Genomic DNA, 26961 nt, shown 5'->3' on the forward strand with positions numbered 1-26961 from the left:
TTGGATAAACGCAAAGGAAACAGAACTGCTAAAGACTGTATAAAGACTATTACTATTACTGAGGGTCGTCACAAGTACTGAATGTTCAAGACACAGCACTCGACGTACACAGCCCTCTGCCTCAAACAGCGAAATGGCAAGCAAAGGAGCAGCTGCTACGAAGAATTCTACTTCTAGTAATGGTGCAAATGTTGCAAACGCAAGGCCATAATGCAAACGCAAGGCATCTCCAATTGCAAGCAAACCACGCAGATGACAGTCTTATCCCAGTAAATTGCTACATACAAGAACAGCAAAAATGTCCAAACGTACTGATCCAGATACAGAAAAAAGGTCTACAATTGGGCTATGGTATTCCAAATGTCTGTAGAAATTAGTTTTCCTCATGAATACTGAATAAAAACCTCAGTTTTGTCTGCTTTAGTTAAAAGTAGAATAAGGTTAGGTAAGCTAAGAATTTTTAGAGATTTTTAAAATCATAATGGTTATTATTATTACACTTATGGTATATATTATGGTTACAACGAAAGTTATGTTTGAAGGAATATTTTGAAATGTATTTGGAAGCAATTACGCTAGTTTAATGTGTGGCCAATCAAAAGAATTTCTCATGGCCACAAGGGGGCGACTGTTGCCTTATAGGTAATTGTCTGCACTTAGTATAATATTAGGGCAATGGATATTGTCTGAATCAAAATATAATTCATTATAAATAGGCGATGTTACCATAGTGGACAGTATAGTGGATATATATAGTAAGGAATAGATATGAAATAAGTTTGAATGTATGAGGTAATGTTTAGCTGATTTAAGAAATTAGGTTTGTGTATGTGTTTATATAGATATACTGTATATTAGTGTAGGGAACAGGTTTATTCTGCTCTAGTCATAAATAAGGCCAGAGAGGTTACAGTAAGATCAAGAGTCATTGTAGAGAAAAGGTATTAGGCCATAAATGATAATAGGTATGTGACAGAGCTCTGTTGGTCATTGGAATTCACAGGTGTGCTTACAGTAGATCAGAATCTACTGGTTTGTCTATTGTCCAGTGAAGGTTAAAAGCTAGGGAGTATAAATTAACTACTATGAAAAGAGATCACATCCATTGATAAAACATTGTGTAACCGACCCCAGGAAAACTTGTCAATACAACAGAACTTTGGATGAAAAGACATTCCAGATTTTACAATACTATACTTGCTTAAGGCAGTGTGGACACCACACTTTTATGACACCATGCCTCCGTGAACAGGACACGACAGCCCAGTTCAATGTTTGTTTTATTACACCTTGGAATCTGACAAACCTATAATTACCTATTCCATTGGAAACTATGAGAATATGATAGTTTGAATTGGTAAAATATGAGATAAAAGGACCAGACTTGTAGTTAGGAGTTAGTAAGGAGAGGAGGGAGAAGGAAGGAGGAGAAGGACAGAAGGAAGGAAGTCAGTCAGGAGGAGAAGTCATGGAGAACATGCAGAAGGAATGATTCTTGGGATGGCAATCTTTAACTTGCAAGTATACATTTTATGTTAGCAATTGAAACTGTTTGTGAAACTTATGTCATGTTGTTTTATGTTATGTAACGAAGGAAGCATATATAATTATAATTAGTATATATATCACTACTGTGTATATCTTATTCTGTACGATTTGATCTGCCTGTAAATAAAGAATCATATAAAAAGAGCGGTAATATTCAAGCTTGAACTCTCTTTAAGGAATCTTAACTTAATAACTTCATAAGTCATATGTATAAGGACTGCATATATGTATCAGCCAATTAGTTTGTAAGCCTGACATAATATATTTGCAGATATATATGATAAATGCATATTAATTGAAATATATCCATATATTAAATACCATATATGATATATTAAATATTAATATTCATAAATATGATTCCATAAATCAATAACCCCAGGGGCAGCAGACAGGCCCATCCTGTGTACGTGTCTCCCAGCACTTTATGTAGCCCCCAGGGGAAGCAGACAGGCCCATCCCGTGTATTTATCTCCCAGCACTTTATGTGCACCCAGGGGCAGCAAACAGGCCCATCCCGTGTTTGTGTCTCCCAGCACTTTATGTGACCAGACAGGCCCATACCGTGTATGTGTCTCCCAGCACTTTATGTAGCCCCCAGGGGCAGCAGACAGGCCCATCCCGTGTATGTGTCTCCCAGCACTTTATGTGCACCCAGGGACAGCAGACAGGCCCATCCCGTGTATGTGTCTCCCAGCACTTTATGTAGCCCACAGGGACAGCAGACAGGCCCATCCCGTGTATGTGTCTCCCAGCACTTTATGTGCACCCAGGGACAGCAGACAGGCCCATCCCGTGTATGTGTCTCCCAGCACTTTATGTAGCAAACAGGGACAGCAGACAGACCCAATCCGTGTATGTGTAACACAGCACTTTATTGCCCTCATTCCGAGTTGATCACTCGCTAGCAAGTTTTGTAGCGCTGCGATCAGATAGTCGCCACCTATAGGGCAGTGTATTTTCGCTTTGCAAGTGTGCGAACGCGTGTGCAGCCGACGGCACAAAAACGTTTTTTTGCAGTTTCCAATTAGCTCTGGACTTACTCAGCCGCTGCAATCACTTCAGTCTTTTTGGTACCGGAATTGACGTCAGACACCTGCCCTGCAAACGCTTGGACACGCCTGCGTTTTTCCAAACACTCCCAGAAAACGGTCAGCTGACACCCACAAACGCCCTCTTCCTGACAATCTCCTTGCGATCGGCTGTGCGAATGGATTCTTCATTAAATCCATTGCCCAGCACCGATCCTCTTTGTACCCGTCAACGCGTCTGCGCGTTGCGATGCATGCGCAGTTTTGCCAGTATTTAACCTGGTCGCAGTGCTGCAAAAAGTTGCTAGCGAGCGATCAACTCGGAACGACCCCCTATGTGCACCCAGGGGCAGCAGACAGGCCCATCCCGTGTATGTGTCTCCCAGCACTTTAGTTGCCCCCCCAGGGACAGCAGAAGGGCCGATCCTGTGTGTGTGTCTCCCACCACTTTATGTGACCCCAGGGGCAGCTGACAGGCCCACCCTCTGTGTGGTGTCTCCAGCAGCTCTCAGCCCCTGTGTGCGCGGTGTGAATGACAGGACCCCGCTTCCCTGTGGTAGCCACGGCATTACCAGGGGGACCTGAGTGTGTGTGGCCGCGGCAGATGATCATGAGACCTAGAGAGACCTGTGGTCCCACCCAGCAGCAGCGGGGTTAATGCTGAGATCCCCGCCCCGTCACGTGACGCAGCATCCTGCCGGTAGCCGCGGCGCTCGGCTGTCTCCGCCCCCTGACGTCACGCCGCAGGCCCGTGCGCAGGCGCAGTGCGTGGTAAACACACTCCTAAGGGAAGGAAGCCGCCGCCGCCGTGTCTGCCTCCCGGAGCTCCGACGTCGCCGCCGCCGGTCAGCACACAGCCCGGAGACGCCAACCGGCAGCGAGGCCACCCTCCGGTGCACCCCCCGCCGCACTCCCCGCCCTCAGCCCGCGGCCCCGTTGTTCTCCTCGCTGAGGCGACTGGTTCCATCCGGTTCCCGCGCCTGCGCACTGAGCTGTGGGCAGGAGGCTGACAGGATGGTGCAGAAGGATGGGCAAGCGGCGGCAGTCACCACGGAGCCCGAGGCCGGGCCCAAACCCCTGGGCCCCGAGCTGGCGGCCCCCGTCCCCGCCGGGGAGGACACCGAGATCGCCACCACCCGGAGGTTCCTGTGCGGCGTGGTGGAGGGTAGGTGCCCCTGAGTGAGTGAGTGTGTGTCTGTCCACGGTGCAGTCCTGGCATGAGGGCCACACGGGCCCCGTCATATTGCTCTGCAGTACTGATACGGCCGCATCAGGCTTGGGCGTGACGTCACGTCTGGGATTGACAGCAACGTCACTGCAGCAGGGCCACACGTCTGTAGCGCCTCCCTCCCCCCACTCTGATCTGCATCTAAATAGCAGGGGTGTGCAACCCCTAGTTGCTGGGGAACTACACATCCCAGCAATCCTTGCCACAGTCAGAGCGTGCCTTAACAGTAAGACTGTGGCAGAAGATGCTGGTATTTGTAGTTCTGCATGAGGTGCAGTGCCGAAAGTTGCCAGCCCCAGTGTTATAGCGTCGCCCCTTTACTGCCAGAAACCTGTAACTATATAGTTATAGTATAGATGTAATGCCAGGTAACTAATGCGTGACCCTCACCTTCTATAGCCAACCCCCCCACTGCCACTAACTGCATGTATATCAGTTACTATACTGCAGGTATATCATTTACAGGAGACGTGTAATGCCAGGTAACTAATGCGTGACCCTCATCTTCTATAGCCAACCCCCCCCCTGCCACTAACCTGCATGTATATCAGTTACATGAGAAGTGTAATAAATGCAGGGTAACTAATCTTTGCCCCTCCTCCTCCTCTCTAAATCCCCTCTGCACTGTCACTAACCTGCAAGTATATGGTTATAACGGGCATTTAATAATTGTCAGGTGACTAATGTGTGCATCTCACCCCATCTATAGCTCCCCCTCCTGCCTGCACTGCCACTAATCTGCATGTCTATTGTTATAGCGGTCATGTAATATGGGCCAGGTAACTAATGTGCACCCCTCGCCATCTTTATAGTGCTCCCCTGAACTTCCACTAACTTGCATGTATATAGTTACGGTAATATAACCATTGGTTATAGCAGGCATGTAATAAAGGTAAAGTGTGCCACCACCACTGCCACAAACCTGCATGTATATGGTTATAGCAGACATGTAAGGGCCAGGTAACTAATGTGTGACCCTCTCCCTCTCTATAGCACCGCCTGCCTGCACTACCATTGATCTGCATGTACTCTATATGGTTATAGCGGACATGTAATATGGGCCAGGTAACTAATGGGTACCCCCCTCACCCTCTCTATAGTACACCTCCGCCCCCCCTCCGCACTGCTAATAAACTGCGTGCATTTGGTTGTAGCAGGCATGTAATGAAGGCCGGGTAACCAATGTGTGCCCCTCACCCTCTATAGCACTTTCCTGCATTGCCACTATCATGCATCACCCCAGTCACGTGCATGTATTTTTGTTAAATGACACATATGTTAAGGGTATATCATGTCATGGGGGTCAATTCAATTCAGTGTGGATTGAAAAGGGTCAGGAGGGAGCTCCCGGAGCTATTTAATAAAGCACGCTGTCATCCCCAACTAGAGTATTTCTTTTCGCACCCCTCCGGGAAGAATGCCTGTTCTCGCGCCTAAATACCCTGTTTAGCCCGCGAGAACCGGCCTTCCCAACATGACAGCACACAGAATTGAGTAACACTGGGAGCTAATTCCCGGCACTAGACAATCCGCGCTGAATTGAATCAAGCCCATTGAATGTATTTTGTTCTCTTTTGTTAAGAGACTCTACCCGGGCAATGGGAAAATGGCGGTATGAAGAGCGGGCACTACACCAATGGTTTTAATGCCATCCTGGTTCCAAGCCATCATTACATCAGGTTGGCACACACATAATGTGACTGTGCCATGGATAGAAGGAAAGTGCCCTGCTCTTGATACCGCTGTTTTGATGTATTGAGGATTACAGGTTATTAAATATGATATTCTGTCCCTTTGAAAAACTGCCGTCTTGCTGCAGTGAGATAGATAGATGGGTATCTTTATATTTCCACCAGATTAGAGTCATTGTTATGGGAGTGTCTGCTGCTTCAGAATGATCCTTCCAGTCTCTGGGCTTATTCTGAATTGGGCGGATAATGCTCCCTCCCGCTGCTAGATGAGGTGCAGAGATCTCTGAGAACTCAAATAACCTCTGTTGTGTAAATTGTACAAGAGGGGCCGGCGTTCTGCATGTGCTGCACAGTCCCCTCGCAGCAGCAAACGGAACACAAACAATGTAAAATGATTCATTGTTGGTTGCTGTATTAGCCAGAGCAGTGAGAGTAAAGCACAGATGGGAAGAAAACGCATAAGGGCATCTACCCTCTGCTTTCCTCTTACTACACCTCTTACAGCTGTTGTCATAGGGTTAATATGTATATAATTAAAAACCTGTGGGGGAGATGTATCAAACCTTGGAGAGATAAAAAGTGCCAACGAATAAGCTCCCAGCTACCACTGAGAGTGTAAAAATGACAGAAGCTGATTGGTTAGTATTGGTTAGTTACTACAGACCAGTAAGCCTTACATCAGTAGTAGGGAAACTAATGGGAAATCTATTAAAATAAAGAGTTGTGGAATATCTTAAATCAAACAACTTACAGGATCCAAAGCAGCATGGGTTTACAGGTGGGATATTAACTTTTTTTGGACTACGTGACTAAAATAATAGATCAGCGGTGACGTCACTTTAGGTCAACCGCAGGGCAGAAAGTTCCCACCATTGGTTACAATGGAGCGCATAGGCGCTACATTGTAACACTGCCGTGTGCCGCCTGTCACTCAGTACAGGAGCACACAGCCGATCAGGAGAGTGCTACAACGTGGCGCTCCCTGATTGGCTGAAGAAACCCACTTAGACAGAAGTCAGAGTGGGTTTCTGGCATTCGGGGAAAGGGGTCCCATGTGAAAACATGGGGCCCCTTTCAGTTCGTGGCTCGGGTATCCGTTTTGTTATTTTATTCAAGTACCTGGATTACAAATGGTTGCCCCGAGGACCCTGGATCTGGTGAGTAGAATTTATTCAACAGGTACCCCTTGGATTCTACTGGAGAAGAGGACCGACCTGCGTGTGAACATAAGGTAAGTATGTATGTATGTTTGTGTGCATGTATGTAATAAATCTTTACTTTCACGGTGTGTGTGTCTTGTCTTTTTTTGGGTATTTTTTTAGTAATAGTACTACAGGTACCAGCGGGCCCGTTTTTCCGTCGCATGCTGGTACTTGTGGTTCTCCAAGTACCAGCATGCGGGGGAGGCTTGCTGGGCCTTGTAGTACTGCTACTAAAAACAATATCTTTTCATTATCACAAAAGGCTATCAGCCCCCCATCCGCAGCCAATTGGATGGGGGGGACAGCCTCGGGCTTCACCCCTGGCCCTTGGGTGGCTGGGGGGACGGGACCCCTTGATTGAAGGGGTCCCCACTCCCCCAGGGTACCCCGGCCAGGGGTGACTAGTTGGATTTTTGATGCCACGGCCGCAGGGCACTATATAAAAGTGACCCCCGGCTGTGGCATTATCTGTCCAGCTAGTGGAGCCCGGAGCTGGTTTTAAAAATACGGGGGACCCCTACTCTTTTTGTCCCCCGTATTTTTGGAACCAGGACCAGGCGCAGAGCCCGATGCTGGTTGCTTAAATATGGGGGAACCCCTGTCATTTTTTTCCACATATTTCTGCAACCAGGATCGGCTCAAAGAGCCCGAGGCTGGTTATGCTTAGGAGGGGGGACCCCACACAATTTTTTTTGAGAAAATAATCACTTTCCCACCCCTTCCCACTGATATACATGCACGGATCTCATGGATCCGTGCATGCCTATCCAATCACGAATAAAAAAAGCAGGTATGTTTTTTTTTTAAGCACTTTTTTACGAGTTGTAATTTTTCACGGCAGTGTTTTGTTTTTTTTTGCTTTGCACTTCTTAGTAAATGACCGAGATTCATACTTAAACAGCCGCGTTTTGACCGATGGTGTATTCATTCGTGATTTTTTCCTAGGACTTCCAAATATTACGAATGCCCTCATCACTGCCGTGATTTGAGTTTAGTAAATTACCGAGATGACTCTTTGATGAAAAAACGGCATCTCGGTCAAAATCGGGACCTTAGTAAATTTACCCCATTGAGTGTATACACTAGATGAGATTGTAAACGATCTCGCTCAGATCGGCCCTTCTGAGCGATATCTTTAACTTTCTCGTCTAGTGTGTGAGGCTTATACCTTTTTGCAGATAATACAAATATATGCAACAGGGTAGACACACGAGGATGGGTTAAACAAATGATTGATGACCTAGGTAGACTTGAAAAGTGGTCTCGTGGCAACTACAGTTTAATCCCAAAAATGCAAAATCATGCACTTGGGTCTCAAAAACCCAAAGGCTAAATACAGTATAGTATCAATGGTACTATATTGGAATCTACTGAGGAGGAAAGGGAACTAGGAGTCACTGTTTCAGGTGACTTAAAGGCAGGTAAGCAATGTAACAAAGCAATGAGGAAGGCTAGTCAGACACTCTGTTGCAAAAGGAACGGAATCGGCAGCGGTAGGAAAGAAGTAATAATACCACTGTATAGGTCATTGGTATGGCCTCATGTAAAATACTGTGTTCAGCTCTGGAGGCCATCTCTCTAGAAGGATATAAATACATTAGAAACTGTACAAAGAAGGGCAGCTACAATGGTGCATGGTCTACATCACAAAACATACCCAGGCTAAAAAATATCAATATGTATAGTTTGGAGCAGAGAAGGGAAAGGGTAGACATGATAGAAACTTTCACATATATCAAGGGTTTTAACAAAGTCCAGGAGGGAAACCTTCTTCACAGGAAGAGAAGTATTCGAACACGAGGACATGCACTGAGACTGGAGGGAGAGAGGGTCATGGGAAATGTAAGGAACAATTACTTCACAGAAAGGGTAGTGGACAAGTGGAATAGCCTCCTGTCAGAGCTGGTAGAAGCTAAGGGGTATATGCAATTCACGGCGAATCGCGGCAAATTATCGCCGTTTTTTAATTCGACACAATTCGACAGGTGAATTCCGGCAGGTGGCTGCCGGAATTCACCATATTCAATGAAAAACGGATTCGACAGTCCCGCGGGCGAAAAACGGCCGATTTGCCGGATTTTGCCGCGAATTAAAAAAACGGGAAAAACCCGGAAAAAAATGGCGTGGGGTCCCCCCTCCAAAGCATAACCAGCCTCGGGCTCTTCGAGCTGGTCCTGGTTCTAAAAATGCGGGGTAAAAATTGACAGGGGATCCCCCGTATTTTTAAAACCAGCACCGGGCTCTGCACCTGATGCTGGTGCAAAAAATACGGGGGACAAAAAGAGTAGTGGTCCCCCGTATTTTATACACCAGCATCGGGCTCCACTAGCTGGACAGATAATGCCACAGCCGGGGGTTACTTTTATACAGCGCCCTGCGGCCGTGGCATTAAATATCCAACTAGTCACCCTTGGCCGGGGTACCCTGGGGGAGTGGGGACCCCTTCAATCAAGGGGTCCCCCCCCAGCCACCCAAGGGCCAGGGGTGAAGCCCGAGGCTGTCCCCCCCCATCCAATGGCTGCGGATGGGAGGCTGATAGCCTTGAGTAAAATGACAAGAATATTGTTTTTTCCAGTAGTACTACAAGTCCCAGCAAGCCTCCCCCGCAAGCTGGTACTTGGAGAACCACAAGTACCAGCATGCGGGAGAAAAACGGGCCCGCTGGTACCTGTAGTACTACTGGAAAAAAAATACCCAAATAAAAACAGGACACACACACCTTGAGAGTAAAACTTTATTACACACCTGCCGACACACATACTTACCTATGTTGACACGCCGACTGCCACAGTCTCCGACGATCCGGGGTACCTGTGAAAAAAATTCTACTCACCTCAATCCAGTGTCCGGGAGATAATCCACGTACTTGTTAACAAAAAAAAACGAACACCCGTGCCATGCCGGATTGAAAGGGGTCCCATGCTTACACATCAGACCCCTTTCCCCGAATGCCGGGACACCACGTGACTCCTGTCACTGAGGTCCCTTCAGCCAATCAGGAAGCGCTAGTTCCGTGGCGCTCACCTGATTGGCTGTGCGCTGTCTGAGCTGTCAGACAGCGCATCGCAAAGCCTCTCCATTACTTTCAATGGTGAGAACTTTGCCGTCTGCGGGGGTTACCCGCGGTCAGCCGCTGACCGGCGGGTGACCTCACCGCTAGCCGCTAAGTTCCCACCATTGAAAGTAATGGACGGAGCTGTGCGATGCGCTGTCTGAGTTCAGACAGCGCACAGCCAATCAGGTGAGCGCAACGAAGTTGCGCTTCCTGATTGGCTTTAGAGACCTTTCTGTGACAGCTGTCACTCTGAGAGGTCTCTCTGCATTCGGGGATAGGGGTCCCATGTGTAAGCATGGGACCCCTTTCAGTCCGTTGGTCGGGTGTCCGGTTTGTTTTTTTTAACAAGTACGTGGATTTATCTCTGGACCCTGGCTGAGGTGAGTATATTGATCTTTTCTTTTCAGGTATCCGTGGATTCTACTTGGAGAAGAGGACCGATGTCGGCGTGTGAAGTGTGAACATAGGTAAGTATGTGTGTGTCGACGTATGAAATAAAGTTTTACTGTCTCTGTGTCTTTGTCCTGTTTTTATGTGGGTATTTTTTTCCCAGTAGAACTACAGGTACCAGCGGGCCCGTTTTTCTCCCGCATGCTGGTGCTTGTGGTTCTCCAAGTACCAGCTTGCGGGGGAGGCTTGCTGGGACTTGTAGTTCTTCTGGAAAAAACAATATTCTTGACATTTTACCAAGGCTATCAGCCTCCCATCCGCAGCCCTTGGATGGGGGGGGGACAGCCTCGGGCTTCACCCCTGGTCCTTGGGTGGCTGGGTGGGGGGGACCCCTTGATTGAAGGGGTCCCCACTCCCCCCGGGTACCCCGGCCAGGGGTGACTAGTTGGATATTTAATGCCACGGCCGCAGGGCACTGTATAAAAGTGACCCCCGGCTGTGGCATTATCTGTCCAGCTAGTGAAGCCCGATGCTGGTGTAAAAAATACGGGGGACCCCTACTCGTTTTGTCCCCCGTATTTTTTGCACCAGGCGCAGAGCCCGGTGCTGGTTTTAAAAATACGGGGGATCCCCTGTCAATTTTTTCCCCGCATCTTTAGAACCAGGACCAGCTCGAAGAGCCCGAGGCTGGTTATGCTTTGGAGGGGGGACCCCACGCCATTTTTTTCAGGGATTTCACCATTCCATCTATAAAAATAAAAAATAAAAAAAAATATTATTTTTAAAAATATATAAATAATACTTGTGCCTCCAAAAAAGACAAACCAAGTACCTAATCCCTTCTAATATAAATAGATCTGATATTACCACGAAAAAAACCCACAAAAAAAACATGTTTTAAATTTTTTTTTATTGGTTTCACCCTCCAAAGTGTGGCGGATTGAAAATGACGAATTTGCTGTCTAAAAGCACTGCTGTCGAATTTCCAAACTTGAATTGAATATGCTTTTGTCGAATTGCAGCACTTGTATCATTGCAGAAAAGTCAAATTTGCAAAAAGTCGAGTTTCAAAAAGTCGAATTTTGAAAGTCCGTTTTTTTGACGGAAAGCACTGAATTGCATTGACGATTTTTTTTTTTTTGGCGAAAATGACCCGAAATTCGACAATTTCGGGAATTCGACCGCAATTGCATATACCCCAATGACAGTAGAGCTATTTAAACATGCTTGGGATGGGCATATGAAAATCCTTACCAAGAACTAAGGTTCAAAAAAGGGTTGAGATTACCTAAAGGATAAAAAATGGGGCAGACTAGATGGGCCAAGTGGTTCTTATCTGCTGTCGAATTCTATGTTTCTATGTTACTTTCTCATAGTCCTAGAGGATGCTGGGGTCCACTTCATGACCATGGGGTATAGAAGTTTCCGCAGGAGCCATGGGCACTCTTAAGACTTTTCAATGCGTGTGAACTGGCTCCTCCCTCTATGCCCCTCCTCCAGACCTCAGTTTTAGAAATGTGCCCAGGCAGACTGGATGCACTCTGAGGAGCTCTACTGAGTTTCTCTGAAAAGACTTATGTTAGGTTTTTTATTTTCAGGGAGAACTGCTGGCAACAGACTACCTGCTTCGTGGGACTGAGGGGGCAGAAGTAGGACCCAACTTCCTGAAGAGTTTCATGGCTCTTCTTCTGGCTGACAGGACACCATTAGCTCCTGAAGGGTACTGAACGCTAGCCGTGTCTAGATGCTCACTCCCACAGCACGCCGTCACAGAGCCAGACGTCAGAAGACAGGTGAGTAGAAGAAGACAGATCTATCAAGAAAAGTAATGACTGAGGTACAGTGCGGCTGGCGGGAGCACAGCACGCCATTGATGCCCACACACACAGGCACTGCAGGGTGCAGGGCATGGGGAAGGGGGGGGCCCGCCACCCCCCCCCCCCCCCCTGGGCAGCAAAAACACCTCTATAAACTGGCAAAAAGGGTCCCCTATAAGTCCCAGTGTGTCGTCTGTTGTACACGTGTGTAAGACATGTCAGAGGCAGGGAGTTCCTCCCCGGAGGAAACCATTTTAGGGACACAGAAGTGTGATGTGGTGGCGCTGCCGGCACACCAAGAGTCTGCATGGGTGAAAGAAATACGTGGTAGTATGCATCATATCAATAGGAGATTAGATAAGTCTGAATCTCATGCTGAGTGCTGGAGAAAATCTGTGGAGGATGTGATTTTTCAGGGCTCTGTTCTTCCATCCGCAGGCGACCCCTCTGGGTCACATAAGAGACCATTTGCGAATATTGTGAATACTGATACCGACATGGACACTGACTCTTGTGTCGACGATAGTGACTCCAGAGAAATAGATCATAAATTGTCAACAAATATACAATATATGATTGTGGCTATAAGGGAAGTTCTGGAAGTCACGGAAGCCACTCCTGTACCTCAGGAGAAAGCTTATTTCTATAAAGAAAAGAAATCTAAAGTGCACTGTCCAGGTTGACAAAGAAGGTAATTCTCCCTGCACCTGGCACGGCTTCACTAAAAGAGCCGGCAGACCGAAAGATGGAAACTACATTGAAATCCATTTATGTTGCCAATGGTACACTGCTCAGGCCTACAATTGCTTGCGCGTGGGTGAGTCGCGCTATTGAAAAATGGTCAGAAAGCGTGTCATCAGAAATTTACACGATTGATAAAGATGAGATACTCCTTAAGTTAGGGAATATCAAAGACGCTGCCGCATACATGCTAGAAGCGATGAAAGATATTGGACTCTTGAGTTCACAAGCCGCTAACATGGCAGTATCGGCTCGGCGGGTGTTGTGGATTCGCCAGTGGAACGGGGATGCAGATTCCAAAAGAAATATGGAGGCTCTCCCATATAAAGGTGAGGCCTTATTTGGCGATGGACTGGATGCGTTAGTCTCGGCGGCTACCGCAGGTAAGTCGACATTTTTGCCCTCTGTGCCTGCACCGGCAAAAAAGACATATCACCTGCACATGCAGTCCTTTCCGCCCAATAAATACAAAAAAGCGAGAGGTTCCCCCTTCTTTGTGGGTAGGGGAAAGGGAAAGAAGTCCACAGCAGCTTCAGGTTTCCAGGAGCAGAAGTCTACCCCTACTTCTGCCAAATCTTCAGCATGACGCTGGGGCTCCTTTTGCGGGAGGCCGCTCGGGTGGGGGCACGTCTGAAACTGTTCAGCCAAGGTTGGATTTCTGTCTGGCCTGGATCCCTGGGTGTTGCAAATAGTGTCCCAGGGATACAAGCTGGAGTTTCAAGACGTTCCCCCATGCCGATTTTTCAAATCGACCTTGCCAGCTTCTCTTCCAGAAAGGGAAGCAGTAACAGCGGCAATCCAAAAATTATGTCAGGATCAGGTCATAGTCCTGGTACCTTTGTCACCACAAGGGAAGGGGTTTTATTCAAGCTTTTCTCTTGCGTCCTAGAGGATGCTGGGGACTCCGTAAGGATCATGGGGATAGACGGGCTCCGCAGGAGACATGGCCACTTTAAGAAAGACTTTAGGTATGGCTGTGCACTGGCTCCTCCCTCTATGCCCCTCCTCCAGACCTCAGTTTGATACTGGGCCCAGAGGAGACTGGGTGCATTACAGGGAGCTCTCCTGAGTTTCCTGAAAGAAAGTATTTTGTTAGGTTTTTTATTTTCAGGGAGCACTGCTGGCAACAGACTCCCTGCATCGTGGGACTGAGGAGAGAGAAGCAGACCTACTTCTGAGAGTTTCAAGGCTCTGCTTCTTAGGCTACTGGACACCATTAGCTCCAGACTGAGTCGGAACACAGGTCTCACCCTGGAGTTCGTCCCGGAGCCGCGCTGCCGTCCTCCTCACAGAGCCGGAAGATAGAAGCCGGGTGAGTATGAGAAGAAAGAAGACTTCAGAGGTGGCAGAAGACTTCAGACCTTCACTGAGGTAACGCACAGCAGTTAAGCTGTGCGCCATTGCTCCCACACAGCACACACAAACGGCAGTCATTGTAAAGGGTGCAGGGCGCAGGGGGAGCGCCCTGGGCAGCATTATTACCTCAATTTCTGGCAAAAGAAGATATATACAGCTAGGCACTGTATATATAAAGAGCCCCTGACCGTTTTTTATATATTTTAGCGGGACAGAAGCCCGCACTGAGGGGGCGGGGCTTCTTCCTCAGCACTCACCAGCGCCATTTTCTCCACAGCACAGCGCTGAGAGGAAGCTCCCCGGACTCTCCCCTGCTTATCCACAGTGAAAGAGGGTTTAAAGAGGGGGGGGCACATAATTTGGCGCAAAAATAACGATTACAGCGCTATCTGGGTAAACATATTGTGTATTTTTTTTCCTGGGTCATATAGCGCTGGGTGTGTGCTGGCATACTCTCTCTCTGTCTCTCCAAAGGGCCTTGTGGGGGAACTGTCTTCAGATAAGAGGATTCCCTGAGTGTGTGGTGTGTCGGCACGCGTGTGTCGGCATGTCTGAGGTAAAAGGCTCTCATAGGGAGGAGGTGGAGTTAATGACTGTGGTGTTTCCGTCGGCAACACCGACAACTGACTGGTTGGATATGTGGAATGTTTTAGTGCTAATGTGAATTTATTGCACTGAGTCTAGAGAATGTACAGGCGTCAAACCCTGCCTTTCCCCTATGTCACAGGGACCTCCGGGGTCTCAAAAGCGCCCACTATCCAGAATAGTAGACACTGAAGCCGACACGGATTCTGACTCCAGTGTCGACTACGATGATGCAAAGTTACAGCCAGAATTGGCAAATAGTATTCAATATATGATTATTGTAATAAAAGATGTTTTGTATATCACCGAGAAACCCCTTGTCCCTGACACGAGGGTACACATGTATAGGGTAAAGAAACCTGAGGTAACCTTTCCCCCATCTCATGAACGAGTTATTGAAAAGGCTTGGGAATCTCCAGACTAGAAACTGCAGATTCCCAAAAGGATTCTTAGGGTGTATCCTTTCCCGCTAAGGACAGGATACGGTGAGAATCTTCCCCAAGGGGGGAAAAAAGCGTGGACACGCTTATCCAAAAAAATAAAGCTGCCATCCCAAGATATGGCTACCCTCAGGCTACCTTAAACAGCAGGCTACCTTAAAGACATTTACACACATTCTAGTACCTTACTCAGACCGGCAATAGTGTCGGCTGGAGTTTGTAGCGCGGTAGCAGCGTGGATAGGTACATTATCGACGGAAATGGATACCCTGGATAAGGGTACCATTTTATTGACCCGGGGTCATATTAACGATGCTGTCTTATATATGAGAGATGCTCAAAGAGACATTGGCCTACTGGGTTCTAGAATCAACGCTATGTCGATTTCTGCTAGACGAGTCCCATGGACCCGGCAATGGACAGGTGATGCCGACTCAGAGGCATATGGAGGTTTTACCTTACAAGGGTGAGGAATTGTTTGGGGAAGGTCTCTCTGACCTCGTCCCAGTGCGTACTTTACCTGCAGTTTTGTTATTAGCGTTACACGAGTTGTGTTATATTAGTTTCAGCATGTTGCTGTAATTGGTTCATGCCTGTTGGCGTGTGTTCTGATGAATGCCATGTTGTGCGGCATGTTTGAGGTGTGAGCTGGTATGTATCTCACCACTAGTTTAAAGTAAATCCTTTCCTTGAAATGTCCGTCTCCTTGGGCACAGTTCCTATAACGGAGTTCTGGAGGAGGGGCATAGAGGGAGGAGCCAGTTCACACCCATTGAAAAGTTTTAAGAGTGCCCATGGCTCCTGCGGAACCGTCTATACCCCATGGTCATGAAGTGGACCCCAGCATCCTCTACGGACTAGGAGAAAATAATTTACCGGTATGTATCAAAATCTTGTTTTCTCTTCCATTTATCTCTCTAAAGTTTGATACATATCCCCCTGTGTGTGACTATGCCGAGCAGAATGCATGTGATAATTGAATGGTTTATACCGGTCTTAGCTTTTTGGTGCGCACCAGACCCCATGAAGACACCATGTCTAAGCTGCTCCTAATGTAAGGAGAAGGTAGCACTCCGCTGTTTATAATCGGTGTAATGTCATGGTAGAAACTTCATGGTTCATTTGTAAACATAGGGGTTTAATTTTATTACAGGGGTAGGCAACCGGTGGCCCACCAGGTGCTGTAGAACTATACCCCCCAGCATGCCCTTTTGCTGTTAGGGAATGCTAAAACCGATACTGTATGCTTGGATGTGCCACCGGTGTCTTTCTTCTGGTTTATTAAGAGGTGTACTACTCACTCTTCTGGTAGAGAATAACGGACTACAGACAGATTTTGTTTTATGGTGGAATATCAAAGTATGTATAGAAATGCTATGGTCCCATATTACTACTTTATAGGACCCCTGAATGATTGTCAATGGGAGATCATTTCCTTTGAGCATCAGGCTTCCTGTCCATTAATCCAGCCTGAGACGGCTGATATGCTCTGCAACAAATGTTATTTAAGCTATGTAACATGTAGGAGAATTTTTGGGAGGCAGTCAGTTTGCTGGCGGTCAGGATACCAACGCTGGAATCCCATCAGCCGGCAGTGCCGTCAGCTGGAATACTGGCTCGCAGTGGCTATTACGTGGTGAGCGTAGCGAGCCCGCAAGGGATCTCGTACTGCTTGCCCCTCTGCCGGCATTCTGGTAGACAAAGTGCTGCTTTCAAGATACTGATAGCCAGCATCCCGTCCGCCGGGAATACACGTGTATTCCAGATTTTTTATACATCTCTGAATGTGATCACTTCCTAATGTAAGACAACTTGTGTAGCATTTGTGTTTTTTGTTTTTTTTAAAGGGTAGTTCTTCATTGAAAATTAACTTTGCTCCCTTTTACTTGAACTGTTGGTGACCCTTCCCGTGATCCCCCTCCTCTGCGGTTTTGGGGTTCTCTTTTTATACCAGACCCCCTCCCCCATAACAGGACTGCTCCATATGTAAGGGTGGTCTTCTGTATGCCGGCGGTCGGGCTCCCGGCGCTCAGTATACCGGCGCCGGGAGCCCGACAGCCGGCATACCGACACTTATTTTCCCTCGTGGGGGTCCACGACCCCCATAGAGGGAGAATAAAATAGTGTAGCGTGCCCGTAGCGTGGCGAGCGCAGCGAGCCCGCAAGGGGCTCATTTGCGCTCGCCACACTGTCGGTAAGCCGGCGGTCGGCCTCCCGGCGCCGGTATGCTGGTCGCCGGGAGCCCGACCGCCGGCCAGCCGTAGTGAACCCGGGCTTAAGCCCTGCCTTCTACTCTACTTACTGTGCTGCTGGTTCAGGTGGTTTGCTTTGAGTCCCCAGTCCTGCTAGCTATTACGTGGGATCATTGCATTGGAGACCTAGAGCAGCTGTTTTGCTGGAGCCATGATGCTTGTGACTCCGTCATAGAACTCCTTTCTACTCGTATAGTGTTTGGGTAGTGGTAGCTAAACTTTTTTTCTTTTTGGTTTATTATAGCATCTGCACAGGAAGCGCTTGCACATCCCGTCAAACATTCCTTTTATAGCATTGAGAACACTTCACCATATGAAAGCATTTTCATATTGTCCTGTTTGTTGTGATATGTGTGCTAGGAAAACATTCAGTAAAAAAGCAAATTACATATCGCAGGCCAAGCCTCTTCATTTTGTCTGCATCTAAAGGTCAGTAGGGCAGATAAGAGGGATTTGGTGATAACGGTAATTGGAAATAAAGCGATTTTCGATGATTATTGCAGGTTTTCACTTTCCTGCGAGCTTACTAGTGTCAAAGCTCATTCATGGCGTATTGTACTTTGGATCTGAAATAGCCAGCAATAATCTATTATGTATTGAGCCTCGTTCTCGCAGTACGGACGTTGTAGTTTTCCCGATGGTAGGTGTGAAATAAATGAAGTGATTTATAGTAGTGTGGCTAGGCAGCTGGAACATTCTCTGTATCCTTGCCAGCTTAAGGTCGTGTGCTGGGTGATGCTTCATTACCTGCCAGGCCTTTCTGCTGTGGCATTGAGAGTCCTGTAACTGGCAGGTAGAGAGAATCTCAATAATAGGTCCCTTATTTGCCGTCATTAGAGAAAAAAAGTTGAAGATCCGCAGGTGTGGCTAAGTGCTCAAAAATGGATGACTCTGTTGCATGCAAATTTATTTGACTGTTTTATGTAACTGTTTGATGTTACAATTTACAAACATAAAATTAATAATAATAAAAAAATAAAATAATTAAGCACACTCCATGCATCCGTGGGGCTGTGTTGAAGAAAACTATAATTTTCATGTCTGTAATTTGTATAGTGCCATGGCATCTGCAAGGGGACACTTGAAGTGTCCCCTTGCAGACAGGCCTGGCCAATCTGTGGCTCTCCAGCTTTTGTGAAACTGCACATTCCAGCATGCCCTGCCATAGTTTTAGCATTCCCTATTAGCAAAATTGTGGCAGAACATGCTTGGACTTGTAGTGCCACAACAGCTAGAAAGCCACAGGTTGGTCAGGCCTGCACAAAGATTGTAAGTCATCCCCCCCCCCCCTACCCTTTTCATGGTATAGATATGGTTTACTTGCATCTTGATTCCTGCGCTTACATGTTTTCCGTCTTGTTGCTATGTAAAAGCCTTTCAGTTGGAAACTTGAATTAAGCAAGATAGTGACTATAAATTATTTATTTTATTTATCAGCAGTTTCTTATACCCCTTTCATACCAAAAATGCAGGGACTTACCCGGGAATTCTGCCCTGGAATCCTGCAGGGACATTCCCGGGTTGGGCCCCGTTTACACCAGCATTTGGAGCCGGGACGTCCCGGGTCGGCACCTTTCATACTGAACCCGGGATGGCCCTGCATTTTATGAGAATGTCATTAGAAATGGCCTTTTTTAGGCCGACAAAGATGAGGTCATTAGAGAAAGGAAGGGAGGGCAGGTTAATTGTGCACATACTGTGCCCCATCCTCTTCTCTGACCGATCAGTAATGTTATCCCAGTCACATCACACTTCTCCTGCAGAGGCAAGAGGATTGCAACCGGGAGCATGTGTCTGCCTGGCAGCCCAACAATACTGACGCACTCCATTTGTGATAGAGATTGCATTTCTGTTACGCCCCCTGCTTATCCATCCCACCGACACCCACCACCAGCCTGCCAGCCAACCAACCACATCCACACACGCCAGGGAGGGCTGCTACAGACAGCGCAGCACATACGCACGTCTGCTGGTGCCTGCTGAAAAATCACAACAGGAAGCTGCCCTGCATAGCCAATCAGCAGTAGCAGAGGCAACCCAGGAAGGAGGGACATGTCCCTGCACCATTCACACTGTCAAGGATCCCGGGACCCTTTCACACCAGCGCTACACCCGGATTGTTGCCGGGGTCAGCATGGGAGAATAGGCTGGCGTGAAAGGGGTATTATATAGCGCAGCATATTCCATTGCGCTTTACAATTAGAACAGTTATAGAACAAAACTGGGCAAAAAACAGACAGACATAGAGGTAGGAGGGCCCTGCTCTCAAGCTTACAATCTATAGGGAAATAGGCATTGATACACAAGGATAGATGCTACCTATCGCATAATGGTCCACCAGATTGCTAGGTTCTTAATGGGTTGTATGATATGATCACCAAGCAATGTTGGAAGACAAAATATGTCATGTTATGTGGACTGTACAGAGAGAATATAACTGGATAGGGAATCATTGAAGGTTATGTGGTGGGTCTGGAATTTGATGGGCTAGTCTGAAGAGATGAGTTTTCAGGGAATGTTTAAATGTTTGGAGACCAGAGGCAAGTCTTATTGTGCATGGGAGGGCATTCCACAGAGTGGGTGAAGCCCGGGTAAAGTCCTGTAATTTTGAGTGGGAACAAGTAATACATCTGGATGAGAGACGCACATCTTGTGCAGAGCGGAGAGGTCTGGTAGAGATATATTTTGAGTTGAGTGAAGAGATGTATGATGGTGCAGTCCCTTTACCCATTGGGTCCCTTTTATAGAGCAGTGCCTTTACCCATCTGGTCCCTTTTATAGAGCAGTCACTTTACCCATCGGGTACCTTTTATAGAGCAGTGCCTTTACCCATCGGGTCCCTTTTATAGAGCAGTCACTTTACCCATCGAGTCCCTTTTATAGAGCAGTGCCTTTACCCATCGGGTCCCTTTTATAGAGCAGTCACTTTACCCATCAGGTCCCTTTTATAGAGTAGTGCCTTTACCCATCGGGTCCCTTTTATAGAGCAGTGCCTTTACCCATCGGGTCCCTTTTATAGAGCAGTGCCTTTACCCATCGGGTCCCTTTTATAGAGCAGTCACTTTACCCATCGGGTCCCTTTTATAGAGTAGTGCCTTTACCCATCGGGTCCCTTTTATAGAGCAGTCACTTTACCCATCGGGTCCCTTTTATAGAGCAGTCACTTTACCCATCGGGTCCCTTTTATAGAGCAGTGCCTTTACCCATCGGGTCCCTTTTATAGAGCAGTCACTTTACCCATCGGGTCCCTTTTATAGAGCAGTGCCTTTACCCATCGGGTCCCTTTTATAGAGCAGTCACTTTACCCATCGGGTCCCTTTTATAGAGCAGTCCCTTTACCCATCGGGTCCCTTTTAAGAGCTCACAATCCAGTTTGTAACATTCCCTCCTGCTATATTTCCCCCTAGGTAAATTATGTGCATGTGTATTTCACTTGATATAAACGATGGTGGGACGATTCAGTTCTTGGTTGGGAATTTAGCTCCCAGGCATTTGGAACTATTCGGGTAATTCCCGTAATGGCCCCTTTCTTGGGCAAGAATGCACGGGGTTAGCTGCATTAGGCAGCTACTCCTGTGCTTAGTGATGGGCACACTGCAGTTACAGCCCCGAAGCCCTTCTTTACACCTCAGGAGGGAGGGAGCAGAAATCCGCGATGAGTGCAGCCTCGGGGCTGGTGGCGCAAACAATTGGATATGTCCCGGGCACTTTAGACAGACTCTAAATTCACACACACAAACAATTCAATCTCCCCCTATATGTAACTATACTCATGGCATATACCGTGATGGAATATTTTATTGTTACCTAGCATTTTATACATTTATATGTAGTTTTGAATTAGGGATAGTGGCTGTGGTGTTGGTCACACATGTTTCACTCTCTGATAAGTTCATGATGTTCTGCTCAATTTAATTATTAATGATTATCCTGAAAATGAAATTGGGAGGGGAATGAAACATTGATTCTTTTTAGTGCTATCTGCTGCTATACACAGCCCATCTGAGGGGTACAGACTGGAGAACAACGCTACATTTGGTGTAATGGTTAGCATTACTGCCTCACAGCAGAGGTCTTGGGTTCAATTCCCACTACAGACCCAACTGTGGAGTTTGTATGTTCTCCCCGAGCTTGCGTGGGTTTCCTCTGGGTACTCCAGTCTCCTCCTACTTGCTTCTGACAAAAATTAACCCTAGCGTGTGTATACATGTGGCAGGGAATATTGGTGGCCATTCCGAGTTGACATGCCATGCGGGGGGACGCCCAGCACAGGGCTATCCCACCCCGCATGTCAGTGCCGACCCCCCCCCCGCAGAAGTACAAAGGCATTGCACAGTGGCGATGCCTTTGCACTTTAAGAGGAGCTCCCAACCAGCGCAGCTTTAGCGTGCTGGCCGGGAGCTACTAATCGCTCCCCGGCCCACAGCGGCTGCATGTGACGTCAAGCAGCCGCTGCGGCCCGCCCCCCATTCGGTCCGGCCACGCCTGCGTTGGCCGGACTGCTCCCACGAAACGGCGTCCAAACGCCGCTGTTCCACCACCTCCCGCCCAGCGATCGCCTCTGCCTGTCAATGAGTCGGAGGCAATCGCAGCCGTCTGGCATGCGCCGGCGCTCTACGGCGCATGTGCAGTAGGGACCAGTTTTTAATCAGCTGCAACAAAAAGCAGCGAGCGAATGGGTCAGAATGACCCCCCCCCCCCCCCGTAGATTGGAAGTTCCACTGGGGCACAGACTGATGTGCTATGAATTGCTATGTAAACATCATCATATTACACGGTGACAACTGACCCATAAGTAATGGGACTTGTAGAAAAATGTTGTCTCCTCCGGCCCGTAGCAGCAATGGGATAATTTGTAGCCCCCTAGACGGGACAAAAGGAATATGAAAATATTTTAATCTGCAAGTAAAATTAAAACTGCAGTCGACATATCTTGAATCTAAAGAGAGTGTGAGCCGTCATATTGTCACCTGGTATATTGGAAGGGAAAAAACAGATTACTTTACCAGTTTCTGTACCTTCTACCGTCACCCGTGGTTTTCTGCTAAGAAACCAAACCTTTTTCTTGTGAGACCTGGATGCGGTGCAAGTCTATTTACAGAGATATAAGGGAATGAAGCCAACAAGAACCTGACATTATTTAGAATTCTAGAGGGTATGGTAGCTGCATATAACACATTACATTCATGGCGAATACAGACATTTCAGCAGTATGTTCAGGAACCCCACGCATCCCTGCCAGACATTACTAGCCAACAATTAAGTGTCTGAACTACAGTACTATGATCAAACCCGCTGATTTGGTTTGTGGTCTGGCAGAGGATTGCATAGGTCTGTTCCTCTACATCAGCAGTGGCTCTTGAGCCGCATGCAGCTCTTTCTTTTATTCAAATGAGGCTCCCCAACACTAAATCACGTGACCACAACATATCCTGAATCTGCTGCACTCCAGCCAGACATGCATCAGCACAACGGGCACTGAGAATTGAGGGAGCCAGATACTAGAGGTGAGACACCCACCGGAAAACAGGACACATAAGGGGCTGCTGCAATGGCATGAGTTGTGGGGGCTGTAGTGGCACATGGGGGTGGGATGGAGTGACACAAGAGTGACCTGGCAGGAGTGACACAAGAGTGACCTAAGAGTGACCTGGCAGGAGTGACCTAAGAGTGACCTGGCAGGAGTGACCTAAGAGTGACCTGGCAGGAGTGACCTAAGAGTGACCTGGCAGGAGTGACACAAGAGTGACCTGGCAGGAGTGACACAAGAGTGACCTGGCAGGAGTGACACAAGAGTGACCTGGCAGGAGTGACACAAGAGTGACCTGGCAGGAGTGACACAAGAGTGACCTGGCAGGAGTGACACAAGAGTGACCTGGCAGGAGTGACACAAGAGTGACCTGGCAGGAGTGACACAAGAGTGACCTGGCAGGAGTGACACAAGAGTGACCTGGCAGGAGTGACACAAGAGTGACCTGGCAGGAGTGACACAAGAGTGACCTGGCAGGAGTGACACAAGAGTGACCTGGCAGGAGTGACACAAGAGTGACCTGGCAGGAGTGACACAAGAGTGACCTGGCAGGAGTGACACAAGAGTGACCTGGCAGGAGTGACACAAGAGTGACCTGGCAGGAGTGACACAAGAGTGACCTGGCAGGAGTGACACAAGAGTGACCTGGCAGGAGTGACACAAGAGTGACCTGGCAGGAGTGACACAAGAGTGACCTGGCAGGAGTGACACAAGAGTGACCTGGCAGGAGTGACACAAGAGTGACCTGGCAGGAGTGACACAAGAGTGACCTGGCAGGAGTGACACAAGAGTGACCTGGCAGGAGTGACACAAGAGTGACCTGGCAGGAGTGACACAAGAGTGACCTGGCAGGAGTGACACAAGAGTGACCTGGCAGGAGTGACACAAGAGTGACCTGGCAGGAGTGACACAAGAGTGACCTGGCAGGAGTGACACAAGAGTGACCTGGCAGGAGTGACACAAGAGTGACCTGGCAGGAGTGACACAAGAGTGACCTGGCAGGAGTGACACAAGAGTGACCTGGCAGGAGTGACACAAGGGGGATCTGGCAGGAGTGACACAAGGGGGATCTGGCAGGAGTGACACAAGGGGGATCTGGCAGGAGTGACACATGGGGGATCTGGCAGGAGTGACACATGGGGGATCTGGCAGGAGTGACACAGGGGGGATCTGGCAGGAGTGACACAGGGGGGAGCTGGCTGGAGTGACACATGGGGGAGCTGGCTGGAGTGACACATGGGGGAGCTGGCTGGAGTGACTCATGGGGGAGCTGGCAGGAGTGACACAGGAGGGTGCTGGCAGGAGTGTCACAGGAGGGTGCTGGCAGGAGTGTCACATGGGGGAGCTGGCAGGAGTGTCACATGGGGGAGCTGGCAGGAGTGTCACATGGGGGAGCTGGCTGGAGTGACACATGGGGGAGCTGGCTGGAGTGACACATGGGGGAGCTGGCAGGGGTGACACATGGGGGAGCTGGCAGGAGTGACACATGGGGGAGCTGGCAGGAGTGACACATGGGGGAGCTGGCAGGAGTGACACATGTGAATCTGGCTTTAAAAATGTATTTTAAGTGGATCTGTTTTTTTCAATGTATTTTTTTTACCAGGAGCGTGGTCTAGCGAGCACAAGGCCACGCACCATTTTTGCACGCGTGCCTTCGGCGCAATGTCGCGTCTTTGACGTACCTAACTAGATTTTCTCTAACGTCCTAAGTGGATGCTGGGGACTCCGTAAGGACCATGGGGAATAGCGGCTCCGCAGGAGACTGGGCACATCTAAAGAAAGCTTTAGGACTATCTGGTGTGCACTGGCTCCTCCCCCTATGACCCTCCTCCAAGCCTCAGTTAGATCTCTGTGCCCGAACGAGAAGGGTGCACACTAGGGGCTCTCCTGAGCTTCTTAGTGAAAGTTTTAGTTTAGGTTTTTTATTTTCAGTGAGACCTGCTGGCAACAGGCTCACTGCATCGAGGGACTAAGGGGAGAAGAAGCGAACTCACCTGCGTGCAGAGTGGATTGGGCTTCTTGGCTACTGGACATTAGCTCCAGAGGGACGATCACAGGCCCAGCTTGGATGGGTCCCAGAGCCGCGCCGCCGGCCCCCTTACAGAGCCAGAAGGCAGAAGAGGTCCGGAAAATCGGCGGCAGAAGACGTCCTGTCTTCAACAAGGTAGCGCACAGCACTGCAGCTTTGCGCCATTGCTCTCAGCACACTTCACACTCCGGTCACTGAGGGTGCAGGGCGCTGGGGGGGGGGGGGCGCCCTGATACGCAATAAAAACACCTTGGATGGCAAAAAATGCATCACATATAGCTCCTGGGCTATATGGATGCATTTAACCCCTGCCAGAATCCATAAAAAAGCAGGAGAAAAGTCCGCGAAAAAGGGGCGGAGCCTATCTCCTCAGCACACTGGCGCCATTTTCCCTCACAGCTCCGTTGGAGGGAAGCTCCCTGGCTCTCCCCTGCAGTCACTACACTACAGAAAGGGTTAAAAAAGAGAGGGGGCACTAATTAGGCGCAGTATTAACTATACAGCAGCTATAAGGGGAAAAACACTTATATAAGGTTATCCCTGTATATATATAGCGCTCTGGTGTGTGCTGGCAAACTCTCCCTCTGTCTCCCCAAAGGGCTAGTGGGGTCCTGTCCTCTATCAGAGCATTCCCTGTGTGTGTGCTGTATGTCGGTACTTTTGTGTCGACATGTATGAGGAGAAAAATGATGTGGAGACGGAGCAGATTGCCTGTAATAGTGATGTCACCCCCTAGGGGGTCGACACCTGAGTGGATGAACTGTTGGAAATTACGTGACAGTGTCAGCTCTGTATAAAAGACAGTGGTTGACATGAGACAGCCGGCTACTCAGCTTGTGCCTGTCCAGACGTCTCATAGGCCGTCAGGGGCTCTAAAGCGCCCGTTACCTCAGATGGCAGATATAGACGCCGACACAGATACTGACTCCAGTGTCGACGGTGAAGAGACAAATGTGACTTCCAGTAGGGCCACACGTTACATGATTGAGGCAATGAAAAATGTTTTACACATTTCTGATAATACGAGTACCACCAAAAAAGGGGTATTATGTTCGGTGAGGAAAAACTACCTGTAGTTTTCCTGAATCTGAGAAATTAAATGAGGTGTGTGATGATGCGTGGGTTTCCCCCGATAACAACTGATAATTTCTATAATGTTATTGGCATTATATCCTTTCCCGGAGGTTAGGGTGCGTTGGGAAACACCCCCTAGGGTGGATAAAGCGCTCACACGCTTGTAAGGGCTCTACCCTCTCCTGAGATGGCCGCCCTTAAGGATCCTGCTGATAGAAAGCAGGAGGGTATCCTAAAATGTATTTACACACATACTGGTGTTATACTGCGACCAGCAATCGCCTCAGCCTGGATGTGCAGTGCTGGGTTGGCGTGGTCGGATTCCCTGACTGAAAATATTGATACCCTAGATAGGGACAGTATATTTTTGCCTATAGAGCATTTAAAAGATGCATTTCTATACATGCGTGATGCACAGCGGAATATTTGCCGACTGGCATCAAGTATAAGTGCATTGTCCATTTCTACCAGTAGAGGGTTATGGACACGTCAGTGGTCAGGTGATGCGTATTCCAAACGGCATTTGGAAGTATTGCCTTATTAAGGGGAGGAGTTATTTGGGGTCGCTCTTTCAGACCTGGTGGCCACGGCAACAGCTGGGTAATCCACGTTTGTACCCCAGGTCGCCTCTCAACATGAGAAGACGCCGTATTATCAGGCGCAGTCTTTTCATGGACAAGCGGGCAAAAGGTTCCTCATTTCTGCCCCGTGACAGAGGGAGAGGAAAAAGGCTGCAGAAATCAGCCAGTTCCCAGGAACAGAAACCCTCTCCTGCCTCTGCCAAGCCCTCAGTATACGCTGGGGCTTTACAAGCAGAATCAGGCACGGTGGGGGGCCCGTCTCAATGAATTTCAGCGCGCAGTGGGCTCACTCGCAAGTAGACCCCTGGATCCTTCAGGTGATATCTCAGGGGTACAAATTAGAATTCGAGACGTCTCCCCCTCGCCGTTTCCTAAAGTCGGCTTTACCGATGTCTCCTTCTGACAGGGAGA

At 48.3% G+C, this 26961-nt stretch overlaps 1 protein-coding gene across 1 annotated transcript in view; it reads left to right on the forward strand.

Annotated features, from left to right (window-relative positions):
- The first annotated feature begins 3308 nt into the window (after positions 1 to 3308).
- The window catches only part of OGA (O-GlcNAcase), a 126383-nt gene continuing 102730 nt past the window's right edge, over positions 3309 to 26961 (forward strand). Inside the window, exon 1 of the mRNA XM_063962385.1 lies at positions 3309 to 3744. Coding sequence (XP_063818455.1) covers positions 3594 to 3744 — 151 coding nt within the window. The 5' untranslated portion in view covers positions 3309 to 3593. The remainder of the gene's footprint in view (positions 3745 to 26961) is intronic.

Source organism: Pseudophryne corroboree, chromosome 3 (genome assembly GCF_028390025.1).
Source record: "Pseudophryne corroboree isolate aPseCor3 chromosome 3, aPseCor3.hap2, whole genome shotgun sequence".
NCBI lineage: Eukaryota > Metazoa > Chordata > Amphibia > Anura > Myobatrachidae > Pseudophryne > Pseudophryne corroboree.